We start from the raw sequence: 22,209 nt of genomic DNA, 5'->3' as shown, positions 1-22,209 counted from the left end.
CAGTGAGCCAAGATTGCACCACTGCACTCTAGCCTGGGTGAAGGAGTGAGACTCTGTCTCAAAACAAACTAACAAACAAAAACCAAAATATTAACGTAACTGGGCAGCTTAACTTCAAAATGCATTTGAAAACTTTTTTTTCCCTTTCTCTTGGATTTCAAGATTGAACCTTAAAGGAAACTGCAGAAGCCTTTTCTCTTAGCGTTTTTTTTTTTTTTTTTTGAGACGGAGTCTCGCTCTGTCACCCAGGCACCCAGGCTGGAGTGCAGTGGCGCAATCTCGGCTCACTGCAACCTCCGCCTCCCGGGGTCACGCCATTCTCCTGCCTCAGCCTCTCCGAGTAGCTGGGACTACAGGCACCCGCCACCACGCCCGGCTAATTTTTGCATTTTTAGTAGAGACGGGGTTTCACCGTGGTCTCAATCTCCTGACCTCGTGATCCACCCGCCTTGGCCTCCCAAAGTGCTGGGATTACAAGCGTGAGCCACCGCGCCCGGCCTCTCTTAGCCTTAAAATAGACTCCATGTCCCTCCCTTTCTCATCGTATATACTCTCTTCACATTTCTCTAACTGTATACTAGTATTTGCCTATGTGCCTTCTTAGAAGTTCCAGGGGCTAATCTTGGAGCAAGCCTAGAGACCCAGCTGCAAAATTGCAGAGATGACTTCACGGTGGCAAGTTAACAACCTGGCCATTGTTGAGATGACGCCAGCCCAATGTCCAGGTAGACTGGGACCCAAGATGGCCACCCGAACAAGACACACAAATGGTACTCAGCCCAATTCTTGCATTTCTTTATCAAGTTTTCCCTTTTTATTTATGTAATTATTTATTTATTTTGAGATGGAACCTCACTCTGTTGTCCAGGCTGGAGTGCAGTGGTGCAATCTCTGCTTACTGCAACCTCTGCCTCCCAGGTTCAAGCAATTCTCCTGCCTCAGCCTCCCAAGTAGTTGGGATTACAGGTGCCCACCATGCCTCACTAATTTTTGTATTTTTTTAGTAAAGATGGGGTTTCACCATGTTGGCCAGGCTGGTCTCGAACTCCTGACCTCAGGTGAACCACCTGTCTCGGCCTCCCAAAGTGCTGGGATTACAGGAGTGAGCCACTGCGCCTGGCTCACTCCTGTAAGGGAAAACTGAAGTTTTCTTCCGCCACAAAATGGAAGTGGTTACTTTGGATAGGAATCCGACCACTTCCCCTTTACTAGTTTTGGTTAATAAATTCACTTTCTTATTACCAGACCTCACTCTTATTAACTGAACTCTGCAAGCAGCAAGCATGAGACCTGCGTTCAGTCGTCCAGTTACATTAATGCAAAGAACATAGAGCTTAACTACTAAAATGTGAAAGTAGGACAGATGTAGTGGCTCACGCCTGTAATCCCAGCACTTTGAGAGGCCAAGGCAAGAGGATCACTGGAGGCCAGAAGTTCAAGACCAGCCTAGGTAACATAGCAAGACCTTGTCTCTATAAAAACAAACAAACAAAATAAAAAGAATAAAATAAAATAAAACATAAAAGCAAATCTTTCTACTGGAGTTAATTGGAAGCTTTTTAATTCATTAAATCAGAAAATAATTTGCTTATTTTCCAATGAAGATAATTCACTCAATTAACAGCATTTATTATCTAAGCTCCCTAGAAGACTGGTTGGCCCAGTCCTCGCATCACTGAGCCTTTCTCTCTCCTCCAGATTAGCTCGATGCGAAGACAGCTCCTGCCTGTCAAGGATGGAAGTGCTGTAACCAGGTTACACTGTGCCTGTCTACTGCACTTAGCTTCTCTGAGCATCTTCCTACCTATATCTCATTTATTCTCACAACAACTCAAAGAAGGAAGTGGAAAAAGGCAACGTTAATATCAATATATGCCACTTGCAAAATTAAGGGGGTGTTCCTCTGCATTTTGCAGGGTGACCTGCCTGCTTCAGCTATGAAGCAATAAATAAGGCCAAATGTAAATTATACGTGTGTACTTTACTTTATAGAACAGATGTCTGTCTGGGGAAAAGAAAAAAAAAGAAGTGACTGCATTGAATTTTGTAACTACAATACTATTCTCCCACTTATGATTTCAGCAAGGTTTTATCTGCACATAGGATTCGTTTTCAATGGTTAGCACATTCTGACACTTTGCTCTAGATGAAGATAATCTTCATCGCTACCATTTAGAGGGGAGTCGCATCTTCCTTGGATGTTAGTTTCTGAAGTCATCAGGCAAAGGGAAAATCAGTGCCAAAATTACCCTTGATAAAGAGTCTTAAACAACCCATAAAGTACAGTCTACAGGACATAGCTTTTTATATCCACTGCTGTAGACTAATATGCATGCATATCTGATGCATATGGAAATGTATAGCACATGATAAAAATATATATGCAGAATATAATTTCATGATATTCCTAATTAAACTATTCATATTGTAATCACTCCCTCTATTTATCCTCTTCAGGTGGGAGGAGGGTGGTGGGGGTGGAGGTAAGAGCCCAGCATTGAGTTCATAAAAGTTCAATGCTTGGCTGATGCAGCGCCACTGTATTGGACACCTACTATGTGGCGAGTTTCTATGCAGAGGCATCATCTCCTGCATCCTCACAACCACTCCTTTAGACCAGATGTCAGCAAACTTTCTCTGTAAAGAGCCAGAGAGTAAATATTTTTCACTATGTATGCCATAAGGTCATAAGACCACAAGGTCTCTGGTGCAACTACTCAACTCCACCACTGCAGCAAAAGCAGCCATAGACAATATGCAAATCAATGGGTGTGACCATGTTCCAATAAAACTTTATTTTAAAAAAACATTCTCACTTACAAGTGGGAGCTAAACACTGGGTATACGTGAACATAAAGATGGGAACAATAGACACTGGGGACTTGAAAATGGGAGGGAGAAATGGCTAAAAAACTTCTATTGGATACTGTGTTCACTATATGGGTTCACTATACAGGGTTAATAGAAGCCCAAACCTCAGCATCATGCAATATACCCTGTAACAAACCTGCACATGCAACCCCCTGAATCTAAAATAAAGATAAAAATTTTAAATTTAAAAAAAAAAGGGGGGGCGCTGGGCAAGGTGGCTCATGCCTGTAATCCCAGCACTTTGGGAGGCCAAGGCAAGCAGACTGCCTGAGGTCAGGAGTTCAAGACCAGACTGGCCAACATGATGAAACCCTGTCTCTACCAAAATGAAAAAAAATTTGCCGGGTGTGGTGGCGGACGCCTGTAATCCCAGTTATTCGGGAGACTGAGGTAGAAGAATTGCTTGAACCCAGGAGGCAGAGGTTGCAATGAGCTGAGATGGCGCCATTACACTCCAGCCCGGGCGACAGAGCGAGACTGTGTCTAAAAAAAAAAAAAAAAAACACAGGTGACAGGCCAGATCTGGTCCACAGGCTGTTTAACTGACTCTTGCTTTAGATGAATAGTACTATTCCTATTGGTACAAAACAATGAAGAAATGAGAAACAAACAGGGTGAGTGATTGCACTGCTTGCGCAAGATCACAAAAATGTAGCTTGTTAAGTGGCAGGGCTCAATGCGCTCATAATCACCATCATCACTGTCATCATCATTACCATCAACATCATTGTCATGGTCATCATCATCACTGTCACTGTAATCACCACTGACATCACCCTGTCACTGTCAACCATCATCACCACTGCCATCATTATCATCATCACCATTACTGTAGGAGCTCACCTGTAGTCAGGGTTTACAACGTGCCAGGCACTGTGGGCTCGGGGCTAAGCACATACATCAAATCATTTACTTCTCACAACTACCCTATGAAATAGGCACTATATTTTCCCACTTGGCAGATGAGGGCACTGAGACCCAGAGAGATTAGGAAACTTGTGCAATATCACATAGCTAGCGAGTGGTGGAGCTTTAATTTGAATCTGGGCAATTTGGCTCCAGAGTCTGCACTCCTAAGCACTAGACTCCACTGTCCCTCGGCCAGGTTAGTAAAGGCTGGTACAAGAACAAAGGCAATACAAGCATGTGCTCAGGAGGAAGTTCCAGGTAAGGAACTCTTCTGGAATGCAGCTGTTTAATGTGCTTTGGACTCCCACAGCAATTAATAAAGAGACTGAAAGGAAAGAATTCCCCGTGAAGGAATTCTAGCTCCCTTCTAGCCAGATGGCTTACTGAGAAGATATAGAAGATGGCAAGGGGCAGAAAATACCAAATGTGCAGAGGCAGGTTTGACATTAGACCCTCACTCCCATCGAGTCTGGTAAAATGCTCAGCCTTGGCATGAAAGGGCAGGTTTTGGAGAATAAAAGGAACTCAGTAGAAATCTGCAGGTAAAGAAATCCAGTGTAAGGGCCTCCCCATCACAAGAGTTTTGGATTAAGAACTTATTTCCGGCCGGGTACAGTGGTTCACACCTGTAATCCCAGCACTTCAGGAGGCCCAGGCGGGCAGATCACGAGGTCAAGAGACTGAGACCATCCTGGCCAACATGGTGAAACTCCGTCTCTACTAAAAATACAAAAATTAGCTGGCCGTGATGGCACGTGCCTGTAGTCTTAGCTACCCGGGAGGCTGAGGTAGGAGAATCACTTGAGCCCAGGAAGCAGAGGTTGCAGAGAGCCGAGATTGCACCACTATACTCCAGCCTGGCGACAAAGCGAGACTTGGTCTCAAAAAAAAAACTTCTTTCTTATTCCCGGGGCAAGGCCCGGTTGCTCACGCCTGTAATCCCTCAAAAGCACAAATTCATTTTTCCTTTGAGCTAGCAATATCACTACTATGAATCAGCCATGAAGACATGTGTCCACAAATAGGAAACAAATACGCAAGGTATTTGCTGTATCATGATTTGTAATAGCAAATATCAGAAATAATAAGTCACTGAATAAATATGATGAATCTGCACAATGTAATTGAACACTGTAAAGCTGAAAGAATGAGCAAGCTTCTTATATTCTACTCCTTATACATCCTTAAAAGATGGTCATATTTTAGGTGGAAAAAAAATCAAGACCAGAAAGTATATGTTGCATGTAACCTTTTCTCTAAGAAAAAGGGAAAATCAAAATATATACTCATATTGGTTCTATTTGCATAAAGAACTACCCAGAGAGGCATGTGAGGGACTTCTTAATGTATGTTTTTTATATTGTTTTTATTTTTACTTTCCTATTACTATTATCTTTTAGAGACTGAGTCTTGCTCTGTTGCCCATCCTGGAATGCAGTGGTGTGAACATAGCTCACTACAGCCTGGAATTCCTGGGCACAAACGATCCTCCCACCTTAGCCTCCTGAGTAGCTGGGATTACAAGGGTGTGCCACCACTGGGTGCAGTGGCTCACGCCTGTAATCCCAGCACTTTGGGAGGCCGAGGCGGGCGGATTACCTGAGGTCAAGAGTTTGAGACTAGCCTGGCCAACCAACATGGTGAAACCCCATCTCTACTAAAAATACAAAAACTACCCAGGTGTGGTGGTAGGTGCCTGTAATGCCAGCTACTCAGGAGGCTGAGGTGGGAGAATTGCTTGAACCCGGGAGCCAGAGGTTGCAGTGAGTCAAGATCATGCCACTGCACTCCAGCGTGGGCGACAGAGGGAGACTCCTTCTTAAACAACAACAAAAACACAAACAAACAGAAAAAAAACACAAGGGTGTGCCACCACATCTTGCTTATTTACTTTTTTGTAGAGGTGGAGTCTTGCTATGTTGTCCAGGCTGGTCTCAGACTCTTGGGCTCAAGCAATCCTCTTGCCTCAGCCTCCCAAAGTGCTGAGATTATAGGCGTAAGCCACTGTGCCTGGTCTTATTTTTATTTTTGAATGATCTATTTGGATCTATTTCCTATTCAAAAAGCTAAAACAAACTTAAAATATGCAATGTCCAAAGGCTGATTTAAATGTGTGAAAAACATAATGAGAAATGCTATAGACTCTCCCATCCAAGACCTAAGATGGGGCAGGTGGTCTGTCAGAGGGAGATGGAGGAGCCTCCGTGAACCTCAGGAACCCAAATCTTGCTGGAAACAGAACACAATATTTTTGGAGGACAAACTACCTTCTTTTAAGAGATCAGTCAGTAATGTGTGAGAGATAAGAATGAAATGATGACAAAATATGGTTTCTGGAAATTGAAACAACAGTTCTTTAGTGAAGCCAATAGGCTATTGGTGACCTGCTCATTTATTTGAGGGCAAAGTTTTTATGAAATGGCTAGAGAAGATGAGAAAGGGAAAAGAAAAAGAAAAAAAAAAGATAAAGGAAGGTGCAGATGGGTTGTCTGACGATCTGATTTCAAAGGGAGTCAGTTTCTCCAGTGCTTTCTGAGCACCTGCCATTGTCAGCTTCTTCCCCAGGTGATAGCTCTTGGGATTTCCTACTATTTGCAACGACAAAGCCGCATGGGTCACAGAAGCAAAGCAAACTGCCCACGGTTACACAACAAGGAAGCAAGGAAGGGTTAGCAACCCGTTAGTCCAACGACTGACCCAGTATGCTCAGCGTGCTTGCCCCCGCCCTGCTGCCTGCACACCGTTCTTCCAGTCCAGGAAGGAGAGCACCCCCTGTCATTACTACCCCCACTCCCATACCCCCATTTCAACTTCCTTTTTTTTAGACAGAGTCTCACTCTGTCGCCTGGGGCAGGAGTGCAGTGGCACAATCTTGGCTCACTGCAACCTCCGCTTCCCGGGTTCAAGTGATTCTCCTGCCTCAGTCTCCCAAGTAGCTGGGATTACAGGCGCCCACCACCACGCCCAGTGTATTTTTGGATTAGTAGAGACTGGGTTTTGCCATGTTGGTCAGGCTGGTCTCGAACTCCTGACCTCAGGTGATCTGCCTGCCTTGGCCTCCCAAAGTGCTGGGATTATAGGAGTGAGCTACCATGCCCGGCCGGCTTCCTGAACCTTGATTCTGGCTTCTACCTATAGCGTTTGCAAAGATACGCATGTGTTGGAGTGAGGCAAACAGAGGAAGGTGGCAGGATGGGGACAAGGCGGCCTAAGAACAGCTGCCCAAGAGGGGCACAGTGGCTCATGCCTGTAATCCTATCACTTTGGGAGGTTAAGGTGGGAGCAGCTCTTGGGCAACAAAGCAAGACTCCATCTCTTAAAAAAATTCAAAAAAAAAAAAAAAACAGCTGCTGGTTTCCATACAGAAAGGTGGGCCTGGTTTTGCTGGATTAGAGTTTCCAGAGAAGTGGTAAATCCAGTCTTCTAATTTTTAAATGATGAATAATTTAAAAAATTTTAAGGCTCTGTACAGGCTAAAAAAATCAGGCCTCTAGTACATAACTAGGCAGACAAATCTCCCACTTTCCCATTCTTCCTTTGTTTTTTGTTTGTTTGTTTGTTTGTTTTGTTGTTGTTTTTTTTAATGAGACAGCTCACTCTGTTGTCCAGGCTAGAGTGCAGTGGTGTGATCATAGCTCACTGCAGTCTCAAACTCCTGGGCTCAAACCATTCTCCCACCTCAGCCTCCAGAATAGCTGGCACTATAGGTATGTGCCACCACACTTGGCTAAAACTTATTTTTGTAGAGACAGGGGTCTCACTATGTTGCCCACGCTGGGCTCAAACTCCAGGATTCAAAGCAGTCTCCCACCTTTGCCTTCCAAAGTGTTGGGATTACAGGCATGAAGCAGTGCACCTGACTTTCCTATTATTTCTTTTTTTTTTTTTTTTTGAGACAGAGTCTCACTCTGTCACCCAGGCTGGAATGCAGTGGTGCAATCTCGGCTCACTGCAACCTCCGCCTCCCAGGTTCAAGCGATTCTCCCACCTCAGCCTCCCAAGTAGCTGGGATTACAGGTGTACGACATCACACCCAGCTAATTTTTGCATTTTTAACAGAGACAGGGTTTCACTATGTTGGCCAAGCTGGTCTCAAACTCCAGACATCAGGTGATCCACCCGCCTAGGCCTCCCAAAGTGCTGGGATTACAGGTGTGAGCCACCGCGCCCGGACTCCTATTATTTATTTATCTTGATGCCATGGACCCGTTTTGAGGGGACTTCTTTAAGGACATCCCACTAAAACAACAGAAATCTATTGGACAAAGAGCAGGACTGTTTGAAAGCCAGGTAGGGCCGGGCACGGTGGCTCGCACCTATAATCCCAGCACTTTGGGAGGCCGAGGTGGGCGGAACACCTGAGGTCAGAAGTTGAGACCAACCTGGCTAACATGGTGAAACCCTGTCTCTACTAAAAATACAAAAATCTGGCTGGGTGTGGTGGTGCATGCCTTTAATCCCAGCTACTAGGGAGGCTGAGGCAGGAGAATCGCTTAAACCCAGCAGATGGAGGTTGCAGTGAGCCGAGATTGCACCATTACTCCAACTTGGGCAAGAAGAGTGAAACTCCGTCAAAAAAAAGCAAGCAAGCAAGCAAGCCAGGTAGACACCGGCTCTGCAACACCCCTTCCCTTCATTCCCCACGTGTGCCTCCAGGCTGATGTGGGCCTTTAAGTTACCTTCCTTTTTGGAAAGCCTGATATGATACCCCTGTCACTTTTCCTTTGCATTTTCTGTGTAACTTGACTTCTGGGGCCCAGTTTACTGCCAAATTACCTGGGATAAACAAGTCATGCTAAGATCTTCTTTTCCTTTCCAAACCCAAACAGCAGCTGGCATACAGAAATGCTTATTTATAACATGCACACCATTAACGCGCATTTGCTTGGTTTAGAAATGCTTAGCCATGTGTTCTTCTGGGAGCTTCATAATTAGATAAGAGCCTGGGGACAATGCTGTGTGGCAGCTGAGAGGGGAGGCTCTGGGTCAGCAGGTCTCTCTTAGCTACTCATTACCCATTTGGGAGTCCTATTAGTCCTAACTCCATTTAAGTCTATTGTCAGGGTTAAGGCACTACATGTAAAACTCTCAGAACAGCGCCCTGCATACAGTAGGTACTTAGCAGTTATTAGTTCCCATAAACTGCTGACTATTCATGGATCTCAGCCAGCTCAAGTGAACTTGGGCTTCCAAATAGATCTGGAATCTGTTCATTCCTATCATCCCTCTCTCCAAGCCAGGCCCCGTCAACTCCCCCTGGACTTTTTCTTTTTTTCCAGACAGGGTCTTGCTCTGCTGCCCAGGCTGGAGTGCAGTGGGCATGATCATGGCTCACTGCAGCCTCGACCTACTGGGCTCAAGTGATCCTCCTGCCTCAGCCTCCTAAGTAGCTGGGACACAGTGGCCAGCTTTTTTTTTTTTTTTTTTAATTTAGTAGAGATGAGGTCTCACTATGTTGCCTAGCTGGTCTTGAACTCCTGGGTTCAAGCAATTCTACCTGTCTCAGCTTCCCAAAGTGCTGGGATTAGAGGCATGAGCCACCACATATGACCAACTTTTTCAACAGCCACCTAGTAGGTATCCCTGCCTCCACTCTTGCCCGGATTTTCCTATGGCAGCCATATAAAAACCAGACCCTACCGCTTGCCTGCCTGAACTTCTAATGTTTCCCTGTGCATGCAGAAAATAATCCAAGCCCCATTCTGACCAGGCTCTGCATGGCCTGGCCCATGGGATATTTTGGACCTCTCCTCCCTCTTCCCTGCAGCCCTACTGTCTTTCTTCTTTGTATTTAGAGAAGGAACCTTGCTCTGTTGCCCAGGCTGGACTGCAGTGGTGTGATCACAGCTCACTGCAGCCTCGACCTCCCAGGCTCAAGCGATACTCCCAAGTGGACTCCTGCACAGATGGGACCACAGGCATGCGCCACTGCACCTAGTCCCACATCCTTCTTCTGCTCCATAGACCCAAGACTCCTTCCTGCCTCAGGGCCTTAGCCCTCTCCTCTGGGCCAAGAACACTCATGCCCTTGGTCTTATGAGGGATCCTTCTTAGCAATGAGATTTCAGCTTAAAACAACCCACCTCTCCAGAGGGACCCAGCCCTCAGTCCTCCCTGTCTTAACCTTCTGCATGGCACTTACTGACATTTTCTTATTAATATGTTTGTAGTCTGTCTCCCCAACTAAAAATAAGCCCCGTGAAACCAGAGGCTGCTATCTGGCTTATCAGTGAATTCTCCACACCTGGAATAGTGCCTAGAATGGAGTGTGCATCAGTAGAAATTTCTGAAATGGATGAACGAGTGAATGACCGAATTTCTGAATAGACAATGCTGGAAGGGACAGGAGGCATGACCAGGTACTGCAGTGAAGACGTCATCTGCTCTTGCAATGTGCTTTCCTGATCCCTTCCCCCTGCTCTTTCTGGGATGGTGAAACGAAATATGACAAAGTCAGTTTAATACCCCATTGAAGATAATTGGAAAATATTGATTTTTTTTCCATTTGAAATAGTAAAGATAAGTAAATGCTACACTTCTGTAATCTAATCAGCGGCTTATGTGACAGCACGCTTCCCAGGCTGAAATATATTTCAGTCTACCTCTGTATCCATCAGACAAGCTCCTAAACCCATTCCCAGTCTGCACTCCAACCCAGCCTTATCCAGCCATCCCAGCTCCCCAGAGTGTACGAGTGAAGACTTTGTACTTGTGAAAATGTGCATGGGTGTGTATGTGTACCCTAATTAAAGTGTCTTCTGAGTATTTGCATCTCCCAAAAATGATCTGCCAATCTGCCTTGAGAAACACTGGAAGTAGTGCATGAGATCTCCCAGAATCCTAAGGAAAGAGATGTGTTCCTTCTCCATATAGCTAATTTGTACTGAGAGGCTACCAAGCACCAGGCCCTGTTCTAAGGGTTTTAGATGGATGAATTCATTGCATTCTCCTAGCAGCCTTATGGGAAGGTCCTATTATTATTATCACCATTATTATTTTTTTGAGATAGGGTCTCACTCTGTCGGCCAGGCTGGAGTCAAAGTGGTGTGGTCATGGCTCACCATAATAACTTCAACCTTCTGGGCTTCAGTGATCCGCCCACCTCAGCCTCCCAAGGAGCTGGGACTACAGGCATGTGCCACCAAGCCCAGATAATTTATAACATTTTTTGGTAAAGCTGGGGTCTGCCATATTGCCCAGGATGGTCTCAAACTCCTGAGTTCAAGCAGTCCTCCTGCATCAGTCTCCCAAAGTACAGGGATTACAGGCATGAGCCATAGCCCCTGGCTGACAACAGATTTCTTTATGAAACTGAAGAATATTCTTGGTCATGCAATGTGTATTTAGGTGTTGGAAACTGACACAGGCAGCATAATGAAATAAACTCTGGCCAGGACAGTCATTTACATTACCTGGCCCCTGCAGGCCTCTAAATGTGTGACCCCTCAAGGGAACTTCACAGTTCTGAGATACTACAGAGTCCCCAAAATGGGACCCTAAGCGAGATCTGTCAAGTTCCTTCCAGCTCTAACTTTTGTGACATTAGAGAGTTCATGAAATGTTTCTGAATAGTTTGAGACTCGTTGCAGGGAAACACACACACACACACACACACATTGCATTGCAGGTTCACTTAGAGTTTAGAAAAATGTGGTAGGCCCTGCAGGTAACCAGATATCTGTAGTGCTCTGACTTCCTGCCAGGCGCTATGTTTACCCATAACTTTCCTCTCCCCAAAGGACATGTTAAATCAGAGGGTCCACTGCTAAGGGTGGTCAAGGTAGCAGTGGGCTCTGAAGTGAAGTGGGAGCTGGGACAGAAAGTGACTTCACTAGGAAAGGAAATTGGGCCACGACAGGAATGCTAATGGGAGAGCAGGGGAAGCAGCTGCGGGGGACAGGACAGGAAGCTAGGAGCGGGAATGGTATGAGGACTGGGTTGTCTGGGGAAACCATACGTGTCCACTAGAGAAAAAGGACCAGGCTGGGCGAAGTGGCCCACGCCTGTAATCCCAACACTTTGGGAGGCCAAGGCGGGTGGATTATCTAAGATCAGGAGTTCAAGACCGGCCTGACCAATATGGTGAAACCCCGTCTCTACTAAAAAAAAAAAAAAATACCAAAATTAGCCAGGCGTGGTGGTGGGCGCCTGTAGTCTCAGCTACTTGGGAGGCTAAAACAGAAGAATTGCTTGAACCCAGGAGGCGGAGGTTGCAGTGAGCCAAGATAATACCACTGCACTCCAGCCTGGGTGACACAGCGAGACTCTGTCTTGAAAAAAAGAAAAAAAAAAGAGAAAAAGGATCCAGCCACGGTCCCTGGAAGCTTGGCCTGGAAGCTTGGCTACAAGGCCCTTTCCTTTGTCTACTTCATGGAGAATGTCCAGCAATTCACTAGGGAACAAATCCGTTAATCTCTTTCCTGGTTACAGTGTCAACCCAGCAAACACTCATGGGATCTGCTTGTGCAGTCCTTGTGCCAGATGCTGGGCATACAAAGGAAAGAAGTGAGTCTCTACCCTCAAAAGAGTGAGAAAAGCATAGAGCCCGTCTCTGTGATACAACACAATGCCTGACTAGCTATGGGGTCCTGCCATGGGGAAGGAGCTAATTCTGCAGGTGGTGCTGGTCACTGCAATTTACAGTGTGGAAGTGACTTGAAAGAAGGGCACAGCTGGCAGGGAACACAGCATGGGCAAGGCAGCGAGGTGGGAAAGAAGACGGTGTACTCCAGAGATGGCCAACCTCCCCAAGTGTCTCGAGCTGGGATTGAAATCTCAGATGCCTGCAAAGGAGGCCAATATGCTCAATGGAAGAAGTGAGCACCAGATGACAGGTAACACTAGCCAGAAGGGGTCATCAGTACATGTCCCAGGTCAAGGGGGTGGCCACTGTTCAGTGCTAGAGGACCAGAGCTACGTGACAAGGAAGTGTTGAGGGCCCAAAGCACACTGTTTATCAAGAGACTGAGAAGTCCAGGTTCTTATGTGAAATTACTTTTTTTTTTTCTTTCTGAGACAGAGTCTCACTCTATAGCCCAGGCTGGACTGCAGTGGCGCGATCTCGGCTCACTGCAACCTCTGCCTCCCAGGTTCAAGCGATTCTCCCGCCTCAGCCTCCTGAATACTGGGATTACAGGCACCCGCCACCACGCCCAGCTAATTTTTGTATTTTTAGTAGAGACGGGGTTTCACCATGTTGGCCAGGCTAGTCTCGAACTCCTGACCTCGTGATCTGCCCGCCTCGGTCTCCCAAACTGTTGGGATTACAGGCATGAGCCACCACACCTGGATTTTTTTTTTTTTTTTTTAGATGGAGTCTCGCACTGTTGCCCAGGCTGGCGTGCAGTGGCGCGACCTAGGCTCACTGCAACCTTTGCCTCCTGGATTCAAATGATTCTTCTGCCTCAGTCTCCCAGGAAGCTGGGATTACAGGCAGGTGCCACCATGCCCGGCTAATTTCTGTATTTTTAGTAGAGACGGGGTTTCACCATGTTGTCCGGGCTGTTCTCAAACTTCTGACCTCAAGTGATCCGCCTGCCTCGGCCTCCCAAAGTGCTGAGATTATAGGTATGAGCCACCATGACCTTACTATTTTTTTTTTTTTGAGACAGGGTCTTGCTCCGTTGCCCAGGCTAGAGTGCAGTGGCATGATCACAGCTCACTGTAGTCTCAACCTCCTGGGCTAAAGTGATCCCACCTCAGCCTCCCGAGTAGCTGAAACCACAGGCATGTGTCAACATGCTCAAATAATTTTTAACAATTTTTTGTAGAGATGGGGTCTCACCGTGTTGCCCAGGCTGATCTCAAACGCCTGGGCTCAACTAATCCTCCTGCCTCAGCCTCCCAAAGTGCTAGGATTACAGGCATGAGCCACCATGCCTGGCCTGAAATTACTATTTTTGAATATGGAAAAACATATTGATAGACGCTGTACAGTGCAGTGTAAAACCTCTGGGTGTGAGAGCAGGTAGGCAAGTGTCTAAAAGATGAGGCTGGAGGGGAGCTAATTCCCCAGAGAAATTCTCTACTTCAAGGTGATATGATCCATGGGGCAATTGTTAAAGCTGCAAAGCCTCATGGGACATCGGTAGTCACACTTTCTTACTTATACATAAAGTGCTCTGCAAACAGTTTCAAGTTCTTCCTTGCAACCAACCACATTGCTGTGCACTAGCCTACTCCCATTTGGAAACAGAGAAGCAGTCATGGGACTAGATGCTGAGGGAGCTGGGAATGTAGTCAAAATGGATACCTTTCAAAATGTATATTCTTCCATCAGCCCAGTGGCCAGGTCTTCCCCACAGACTCACTCTCCAGGTGTGAGAACCTGGCCACACACTGGCAGTGACAAGGCTGAAATGGGCCTTCCATAACATACTACCAAGTGTAGACCTTATTCGACTGAGTCCTGGCTCTGCTACCTACTAGGTGTGTGGTATAAAATAGACACAATCACAGTATCCCACTGAGCTGTCTCAGGAATCAAATCAGATCTGCCATGGCAACAGTCAGCAAATGTTTCCTGTACAGGGCCAGAGAGTAAATATTTTTGGCCTGTCGGCCACATAGTCTCTTTTACAACTACTCAACTCTGCAAGAATACAGCCATGGACTGTATGTATGTGAAAGGGTGCCGCTGCATTCCAATAAAACTTTATTTACAATAGCAGGCAGTGGGCTACACTGCTTTGGGAAAGGGGAAGACCTCTACAAATATCTTCTAAGGACTCCCATGTTGAAATGTAGTCATCTGTTTATGTCTGCTTTCTCACCATACTATGAAGTTTCTAAAGGCAGATAATATATTCCCTTTTGTTCAGATTAAAACAAAAAGAAGCTGGGCATGGTGACTCATGCCTGTAATACCAGCATTTTGGGAGGCCAAGGCAGGCAGATCACTTGAGGTCAGGAGTTCGAAACCAGCCTGGCCAACATAGTGAAACCCCATCTCTACTAAAAATACAAAAATTAGCCAGGTGTGGTGGCACACACCTGTAATCCCAGCTACTTGGGAGGCTGAGGCAGGAGAATCACTTGAACCCAGGAGGCAGAGGCTGCAGTGAGCTGAGATCACACCACTGCACTCCAGCCTGGGTGAGAGAACAAGACTCTAAAAACAAAAAACAAACAAACAAAAAGAATAAGTATAGTCCAGTATGGCACACGAGGAAGTCCACAGGAGTTTTCAAAACTGTACAAGTTAATACTAAAGTAGAATTCTAAGTACAAATGCTGACAGGCCTAGGAGTGACAGACACAATGAGAGAAGCCAGTCATTAGACAGGCCACCTCCCTCCTAAAGGGCAACGTCTCCACTTAACTCGGGTGGTGGGACAATTGTTGCCATGCAGAATTCTGATTTGGTGTTAACAGACTTTATTCATATTTTTAAGAAAACACCACAATCAGGTATTTATGAGAAATCTGCTCATTTTTCAATGTTGACAACTAATTCAAAAATTTAAAAAACAAAACATTATGAGCCAAATAAACATGCATGTGGGCTGTTTCAGCCCACTTATGCAAGCTCTGATATAAAGAATTCATTTCCAGCCAGGCACAGTGGCTCACGCCTGTAATCTTAGCAACTTGGGAGGCCAAGGTAGGAAGATTGCTTGAGCTCAGGAGATTGAGATCAGCCTGGACAACATAGCAAGACCCCCATCTCCACAAAAAATAAAAAATTAGCTGGGCATGGTAGCACACACCTGTAGTCCCAGCTACTTGGAGAGCTGACATAGGAAGATCGCTTGAGCCAGGAGATGGACGCACCAGTGAGTTATCTCACCATTGCACTCCAGCCTGGGCAACAGAGCAGGACTCTGTCTCAAAAAAAAAAAAAAAAAAAAAAAAATCCACACCTGTAATCGTAGCACTTTAGGAGGCCAAGCGTTAGGGTTGGATCACCTAAGGTCAAGAGTTCGAGACCAGCCTGGGCAATATGGTGAAACTCCGTCTGTACTAAAAATACAAAAATTAGTCGGGCGTGGTGGCATGTGCCTGTAATCCCAGCTACCCAGGAGGCTGAGGCAGGAGAATCGCTGGAACTCGGGAGGCGGAGGATGCAGTAAGCCAAGATCGCACCACTGTATTCCAGCCTGGGCTACAAAGTGAGACTCCATCTCAAAAAAAAAAAAAAAAAAAAAATCAACTTCACAGAAAAATGTCAAGAATAGTACAATGAATTCCCATATCCCCTTCACCTGGATTCAATCTTACTCATTTGGCATCTCTGAATTCCAATGCACAGAAGGCACTGAAATGTTGAATCATGGAATGAATCTCATAAGGAAAAATAAACAAAACATTATGTGCTGACTTGCTATAAGTTAAAGTGACAGGAGGAATGAACTCCGAAAAAATTTGAGAGAAATTAATCAGATAGAAGGATTGGAACAAGAAGAAAAGAAAACAGAACAGACACAAAGACTATATGGGATGTATGTTTATTTCACCTGCTGAATGCTTGCTTTGTTTTATTGCATTTGATTATTATTATTTTTTTTTTTTTTTGCTGGGTTTAAGTAGTAAGAGAAACAGACAAATCACCAAGAAGCCAGGTAAATACCACACAAGGACAGGAGAGACCAGCTAAACCGACAGTGTACTCTCAGCAAAACCTTCCTAATTCAACCATCACCTGTTTGCAGTCTGGGATTATTTGGACAAGCGAGGCTAAATTTCATCCTGGCATTATTAATTATTTGAGAAAGTTTGCTAAGCAAATGAACAGTATAAACAGGGGAAATGTTGAATATTTGCTCTAGGGGAGCAGTGAAAAGCAAATGAACAACTTCCAAATCCTTTCTAATTATATCGATGTGCTGAACTTTTGTCTAATTATTATGTTCCTTGAAAACGAAATAGAATTTTTTTTCCTAAACCATTTCATATTTTTAAAGCACTGGGGAAAATTGAACTTTAACAGAAAGGCGAACATTTTCACAGGCAGAAAACACATGCTGCCAATGTACCTTCATGGAATAAAAAATGTCAAACATTGGATTTTCTCTTAAGCAAAGAGTGTGCTAATTACAAAAGTTATCATCTGCTACAGAGCTTCATCAGCACGCTTCCCTCTTCTGTCAACTGTGTGGAAGAAGTCTGCCTATTTGCAGATAATGATAACATCAGCCACTATGTAGGAACTTTTTTTTTTTTTTTTGAGACAGAGTCTCACTCAGTGGCCCAGGCTAGAGTGCGGTGGTGCAATCTCAGCTCACTGCAACCTCCGCCTCCCAGGTTCAAGCAATTCTCTGCCTCAGCCTCTCGAGTAGCTGGGATTACAGGCACCCACCACCACACCTGGCTAATTTTTGTATTTTTAGTAGAGACAGGATTTCACCATCTTGGCCAGGCTGGTCTTGAACTCCTGACCTCGTGATCCACCCATCTCAGCCTCCCAAAGTCAGGCATGAGCCACCGCGCCCGGCCGTAGGAACTTTTTTTTGTTTTTGTTTTTTTTGAGACGGAGTTTCGCTCTTGTTGCCTCGGCTGGAGTGCAATGGCGCAATCTCGGCTCACCACAACCTCTGCCTCCCAGATTCAAGCGATTCTCCTGCCTCAGCCCCTCAAGTGGCTGGGATTACAGGCATGCACCATCACACCTGGCTAATTTTGCATTTTTTTAGTAGAGACAGGGTTTCTCCATGTTGGTCAGGCTGGTCTTGAACTTCCGATCTCAGGTGATCTGCCTGCCTCGGCCTTCCAAAGTACTGGGATTACAGGCGTGAGCCACCGCGCCCAGCCAGGAACATTTTTTTATATGCCAGACTTGATGCATTGTTTCATTGAAGCCACAAAACAAGGTAGGCTTCATTATCATGTCCATTTTACTGACAGGAAAACCAAGGCTCAGAGAGGTCAAAGTGTACAGCAGAGATTCAAATCCAGGGCTATCTGGCCCCCAAACCTAAGGACATTACACTGAATCACAGAAACAGATAGGACCTGCCCAAAGTCAAAATCAAAAGGCCACGGAAAGGGTTGTGAAAAGCTATGGTGATTAAGACATGCCAAATAAACTAAATTACAGTCCAGTTTGGAGGGCATCTGCTAGACAGTTAAGCTTTTGTGAATGTAGGAAGTAAACATCTTTCTAATAAGGCCAGGCTTGGCTTATCTAGTTGGTTAGAATCACAATAAGGTATGCTTCACTTTATCCAATAAAGAGGTATGTGCCTATAAAATTATGTATAAATCAGGGCCAGGTGCGGTGGCTCATGGCTATAATCCTAGCACTTTGCGAGGCTGAGGCGGGTGGATCACCTCAGGTCAGGAGTTCGAGACCAGCCTGACCAACATGGTGAAACCCCATCTCTGCTAACAAAAGACAAAAAAGTTAGCCGGGCGTGGTGGCGTGCGCCTGCAATCCCAGCTACTCAGGAGGCTGCAGCAAGAGAATCGCTTGAACCTGGGAGGCAGAGGTTGCAGTGAGCCAAGATCATGCCACTGCACTACAGCCTGGGTGACAGAGCAAGACTCTGTCTCAAAAAAAAAAAAAAAAGTGTAAATCAAAGTTTTAAAAATCGGAACAGAAAATGGGATTCTTTGGAGGTCAAATATGACCTTAGGGTAAATACTTCTGAGAATAAATTTTTCCTTTTGGGGACCAATCTGAAAATGAACATACTCCTCTACTAGGCTACAATAACGTCCTAAGACTGCAAGTGCAGAGATGCTCAGTAGAAGGCACAAAGCAGCCTTCCTGAAAATGGACTGTAGCAATGTTTCTCAAAGTGTGTTCTGCAGATCCTGGGAGAAGGAGGGGTCCACAAAGACAAAAGTATTTTAATCATAATTTGAAGAGTTTTTCACTGTGTTGATTTTTTTTTTCTTTTAAGACAGTCTCACTCTGTTGCCCAGGCTGCAATACAGTGGCATGATCTTGGCTCACTGCAACCTCTGCCTCCTGGGTTCAAGCGATTCTCTTGCCTCAGCCTCCCCCGAGTAGCTGGGACCACAGGTATGTGCCACCACGCCCAGCTAATTTTTGTATTTTTAGTAGAGACAGGGTTTCACCGTGTTGGCCAGGCTAGTCTCAAACTCCCGACCTCAGGTGATTCGCCCACCTTGGCCTCTCAAAGTGCTGGGATTACAGGCATGAGCCACCCCATCTGGCCCTGTGTTGACATTTGTACTTATGACACAAAGCAATGATGGGTAAAACTGCTTGCAGTCTGAATCAAGGCAGTGTTACCACAATGTACTGGAAACCTTCCCACCTTCCTTCCTCCCTCCCTTCTTCCATCCCTCCCTTCTTTCCTCCTTCCTTTCTCTCTCCCCTCTCTCCCTTCTTTCCTTCCTTCCTTTCTCTCTCCTCTCTCCCCCCACCCCACCCCCTCCTCTCTCTCTCTCTAGACAAGGTCTTTTTGCCCAGGCTGGAGTGCAGTGGCACAATCATGGCTCACTGTAGCCTCAACCTCCTGGGCTCAAGTGATCCTGAGTGGCCGGGACTACAGGCACAAGCCACTATACCTGGCTAATTTTTTACTTTTTACAGAGATGCGGTCTCACTAAGTTGCCCAGGCTGGTCTTGACCTCCTGGACTCAAGTGATCCTCACACCTCAGTCTCCTTAGTAGCTAGAACCACAGGTGCATGCTACCATGCCTATTATTTATTTATTTTATTTATTTATTTAGTAGAGATGGAGTCTCACTATGTTGACGAAGCTGGTCTTGAATTTCTGGGCTGAAGAGATCCTCTTGTCTTGGCCTCCCAAAGTGTTGGGACTATAGGGGTGAGCCACTGAACCCAACCATTAGGACATTCTTAAATAAAAATAATTGTTTGTTTTAAATGTGAGTACATGGCAGTAAAGAATATAATAGACAAATTATGGTTATTCAGTGCTGGGAATTTGGCAAAAATTTTCTCAAATACGAAATAAGTGAGTCTGTCACTTCAAGGAAACAGCTGACAGTATTTGTTGCCAATGTTAAAATTCAAGCTGTCAAGTGAAAACAAGTTGAAAACTTGTTTCCATTACCTTGAGTTTGATAGTTTCCTAATACTTGAACTCCTTTTTAAAATGAAATAGGTGGTGATATTAACAGATGTGATTTTTTAAATACTGTATAATGGCATCTGAAAGGTCAACGTTTAGATTTGCATAACTCACTGAACCAACATTTTCTAACCAACCGATGGCTGATGTTATAAAATCATATATGGGTAAAGCAGCCAATGAAAGGGCAAGATAGACCAATGGATTTTAATGCAACACAGTATAAAAGTTCACCTGTAAGGCTTCAGATGACACACTGTGACTAAGAAACTGCCACTTGTGGCCTGGCTTGGTTCTTCATACCTGTAATCCCAGCACTTTGGGAGGCCGAGGCGGGCGGATCGCCTGAGGTTGGCAGTTTGAGACCAGCCTGACTAACATAGAGAAACCCCATCTCTACTGAAAGTACAAAATTAGCTGAGCTTGGTGGCACATGCCTGTAATCCCAGCTACTTGGGAGGCTGAGGCAGGAGAATCGCTTGAACCTGGGAGGCGGAGGTTGCGGTGAGCAGAGATCAGGCCATTGCACTCCAGCCTGGGCAACGACAGCATTTTTCTCAAAAAAAAAAAAAAAAAAAAAAAGAAACTGCCATTTGCTAAATTTTGTATAGTATGAAAGGAGCGTGTCTACAGTTATCTGAAAAGGCAATTAAAATATTTCTCTCTGCTCCAATTATATATGTGTATGAGGCCAAATTTTCTTCATACACACTAGCCAAAACAGCATAACAAAACAGTTTGAATCCTGAAGCAGAAATGAGAGAAGTTTTTTCTATTTCTATTGAATAAACTTGAGAAAACATAAAATAATGCTACTCTTCCTATTCATTTTTTTGAGGCAAATGTAACTGTTCTCCATTAAAAATATTATTTATGTTCAGAAGTAACGGGTTTATTGTTGTTGGAGTTTTTTTGAGACAGGGTCTAGCTATGTTGTCCAGGCTGGTCTTGAACTCCTGAGCTCAAGCAATCCACCCACCCAGGCTCCCAAAGTGCTGGGATCACAGGTGTGAGGCACTGCACGTGGCCAATTATTATTATTATTATTATGAGCCAATGCACCTGGCCAATTATATTATTATTGTTATTATTATTGGGTTTTTTTCAGACAGAGTCTTGCTCTGTTGCCCAGGCTGGAGTGCGGTGGCAAGATCTCGGCTTCAAATGATTCTCCTGCCTCAGCCTTCCAAGTAGCTGGGATTACAGACACGCGTCACCACGTCCCGCTAATTTTTAGTAGAGACAGGGTTTCACCACATTGGCCAGGCTGGTCTTGAACTCCTGACCTCAAGTGATCCACCCGCCTCGGCCTCCCAGAGTGCTAGGATTACAGGCACGAATCCGTGCCCGGCCCAATTTTTATTATTTTTAAAGGAACTAATTAATGGACATTTTAAGATTTTCTCAGTTTAAATCTTTGATATGGTAAATATCATAAATACACATAAACAAAGCTCTTTGAGGTAGGAGTATACAGGGGTCCCAAGGCTTAAAAGGTTTGAGAACTGATGTTCTAGAGCAACATTACATTGACCTTTCCAGAGGGCAAAATGGTAAAGCACATTTTATAGTGCCTCTAAAGTACAAAGGGCAAAGATGTATTTTAAGCATATGACAGAATGTTCAATTAAAAACATTTTTTTCCACACTACATTCAGTGAATATAAAAATGTGGATTCCCCAGGAACAAATTCCCGAGAAGTGAGGGACAGTGCTGTAATTAGAAAAATGATCTGGACTCTAGCCCAGACCCTACCAGTCTCTCTAGACTTTGGTCTTCCCATCTGCAAAGTGAGATATCAGAATAGCCTATTTTCCATTTGCTTCCAATTGTCAACACCATGACTCTAACCAGGGATCCCACAAGCTGTCTCTGGCATTCAGAGTGACTGGCCATCTCTGTTTTTGAGAAGTACCCCATGAGGACAATCAGCTGGTGCTTGGTGAGCAGCTTTCCTTTCAGGTGAGGAATTGATTTTCAGTTACAGCCTCAATCCGGCTCACTAAACTCTCCTCTGCAGACATCTGCATTTACAACCTCTGGAATAAAGGGACCCTCAAAACCGGTCCAAATCTCAAGCTCCGTAATTCAGCTCCAGAGACAGGGTGTCTGGGTTTCTCACTCACTTTGCTACATGCTGGTTGTTTGACTTTGGGCAAGTTCCTTAACACCTCTGAGCCTCAGTTTCATCATCTGTAAAATGGAACAACACTGAACTCAAAAGGCTGGTATGAAGCTTAGCGAGGTGTTGCCCAAGAGTACTTACAGAGTTCTTGGTACTGGAAAGCACTTTGTTAAAGGGAGCTATTATTATTAACGCCAAGGCACAGAAAGGGAGTATTTCCTAAACTCCCTTCACCCCCCACACCAATTCCCTTTCCCAGCACCTGACGATTGCACTCCCACGATCAAGCTTATCT

The 22,209-nt window shown here is 45.0% G+C and overlaps 1 protein-coding gene across 1 annotated transcript in view; it reads right to left on the bottom strand.

Moving 5' to 3' along the window:
- KATNIP (katanin interacting protein) overlaps window positions 1–22,209 on the bottom strand; it is a 238,319-nt gene that overhangs the window by 215,745 nt on the left and 365 nt on the right. The window contains exon 2 of the mRNA XM_058440369.1: window positions 2,556–2,637. Within this exon, the coding sequence (XP_058296352.1) occupies window positions 2,556–2,595 (40 nt within the window). The 5' untranslated portion in view covers window positions 2,596–2,637. The remainder of the gene's footprint in view (window positions 1–2,555; window positions 2,638–22,209) is intronic.

This window comes from Hylobates moloch, unplaced genomic scaffold, assembly GCF_009828535.3.
Source record: "Hylobates moloch isolate HMO894 unplaced genomic scaffold, HMol_V3 SCAFFOLD_6, whole genome shotgun sequence".
NCBI classification, from domain to species: domain Eukaryota; kingdom Metazoa; phylum Chordata; class Mammalia; order Primates; family Hylobatidae; genus Hylobates; species Hylobates moloch.
The sequence above is the reverse complement of the archived record's forward strand: the minus strand, read 5'-3'. Positions and strand labels throughout refer to the sequence as shown.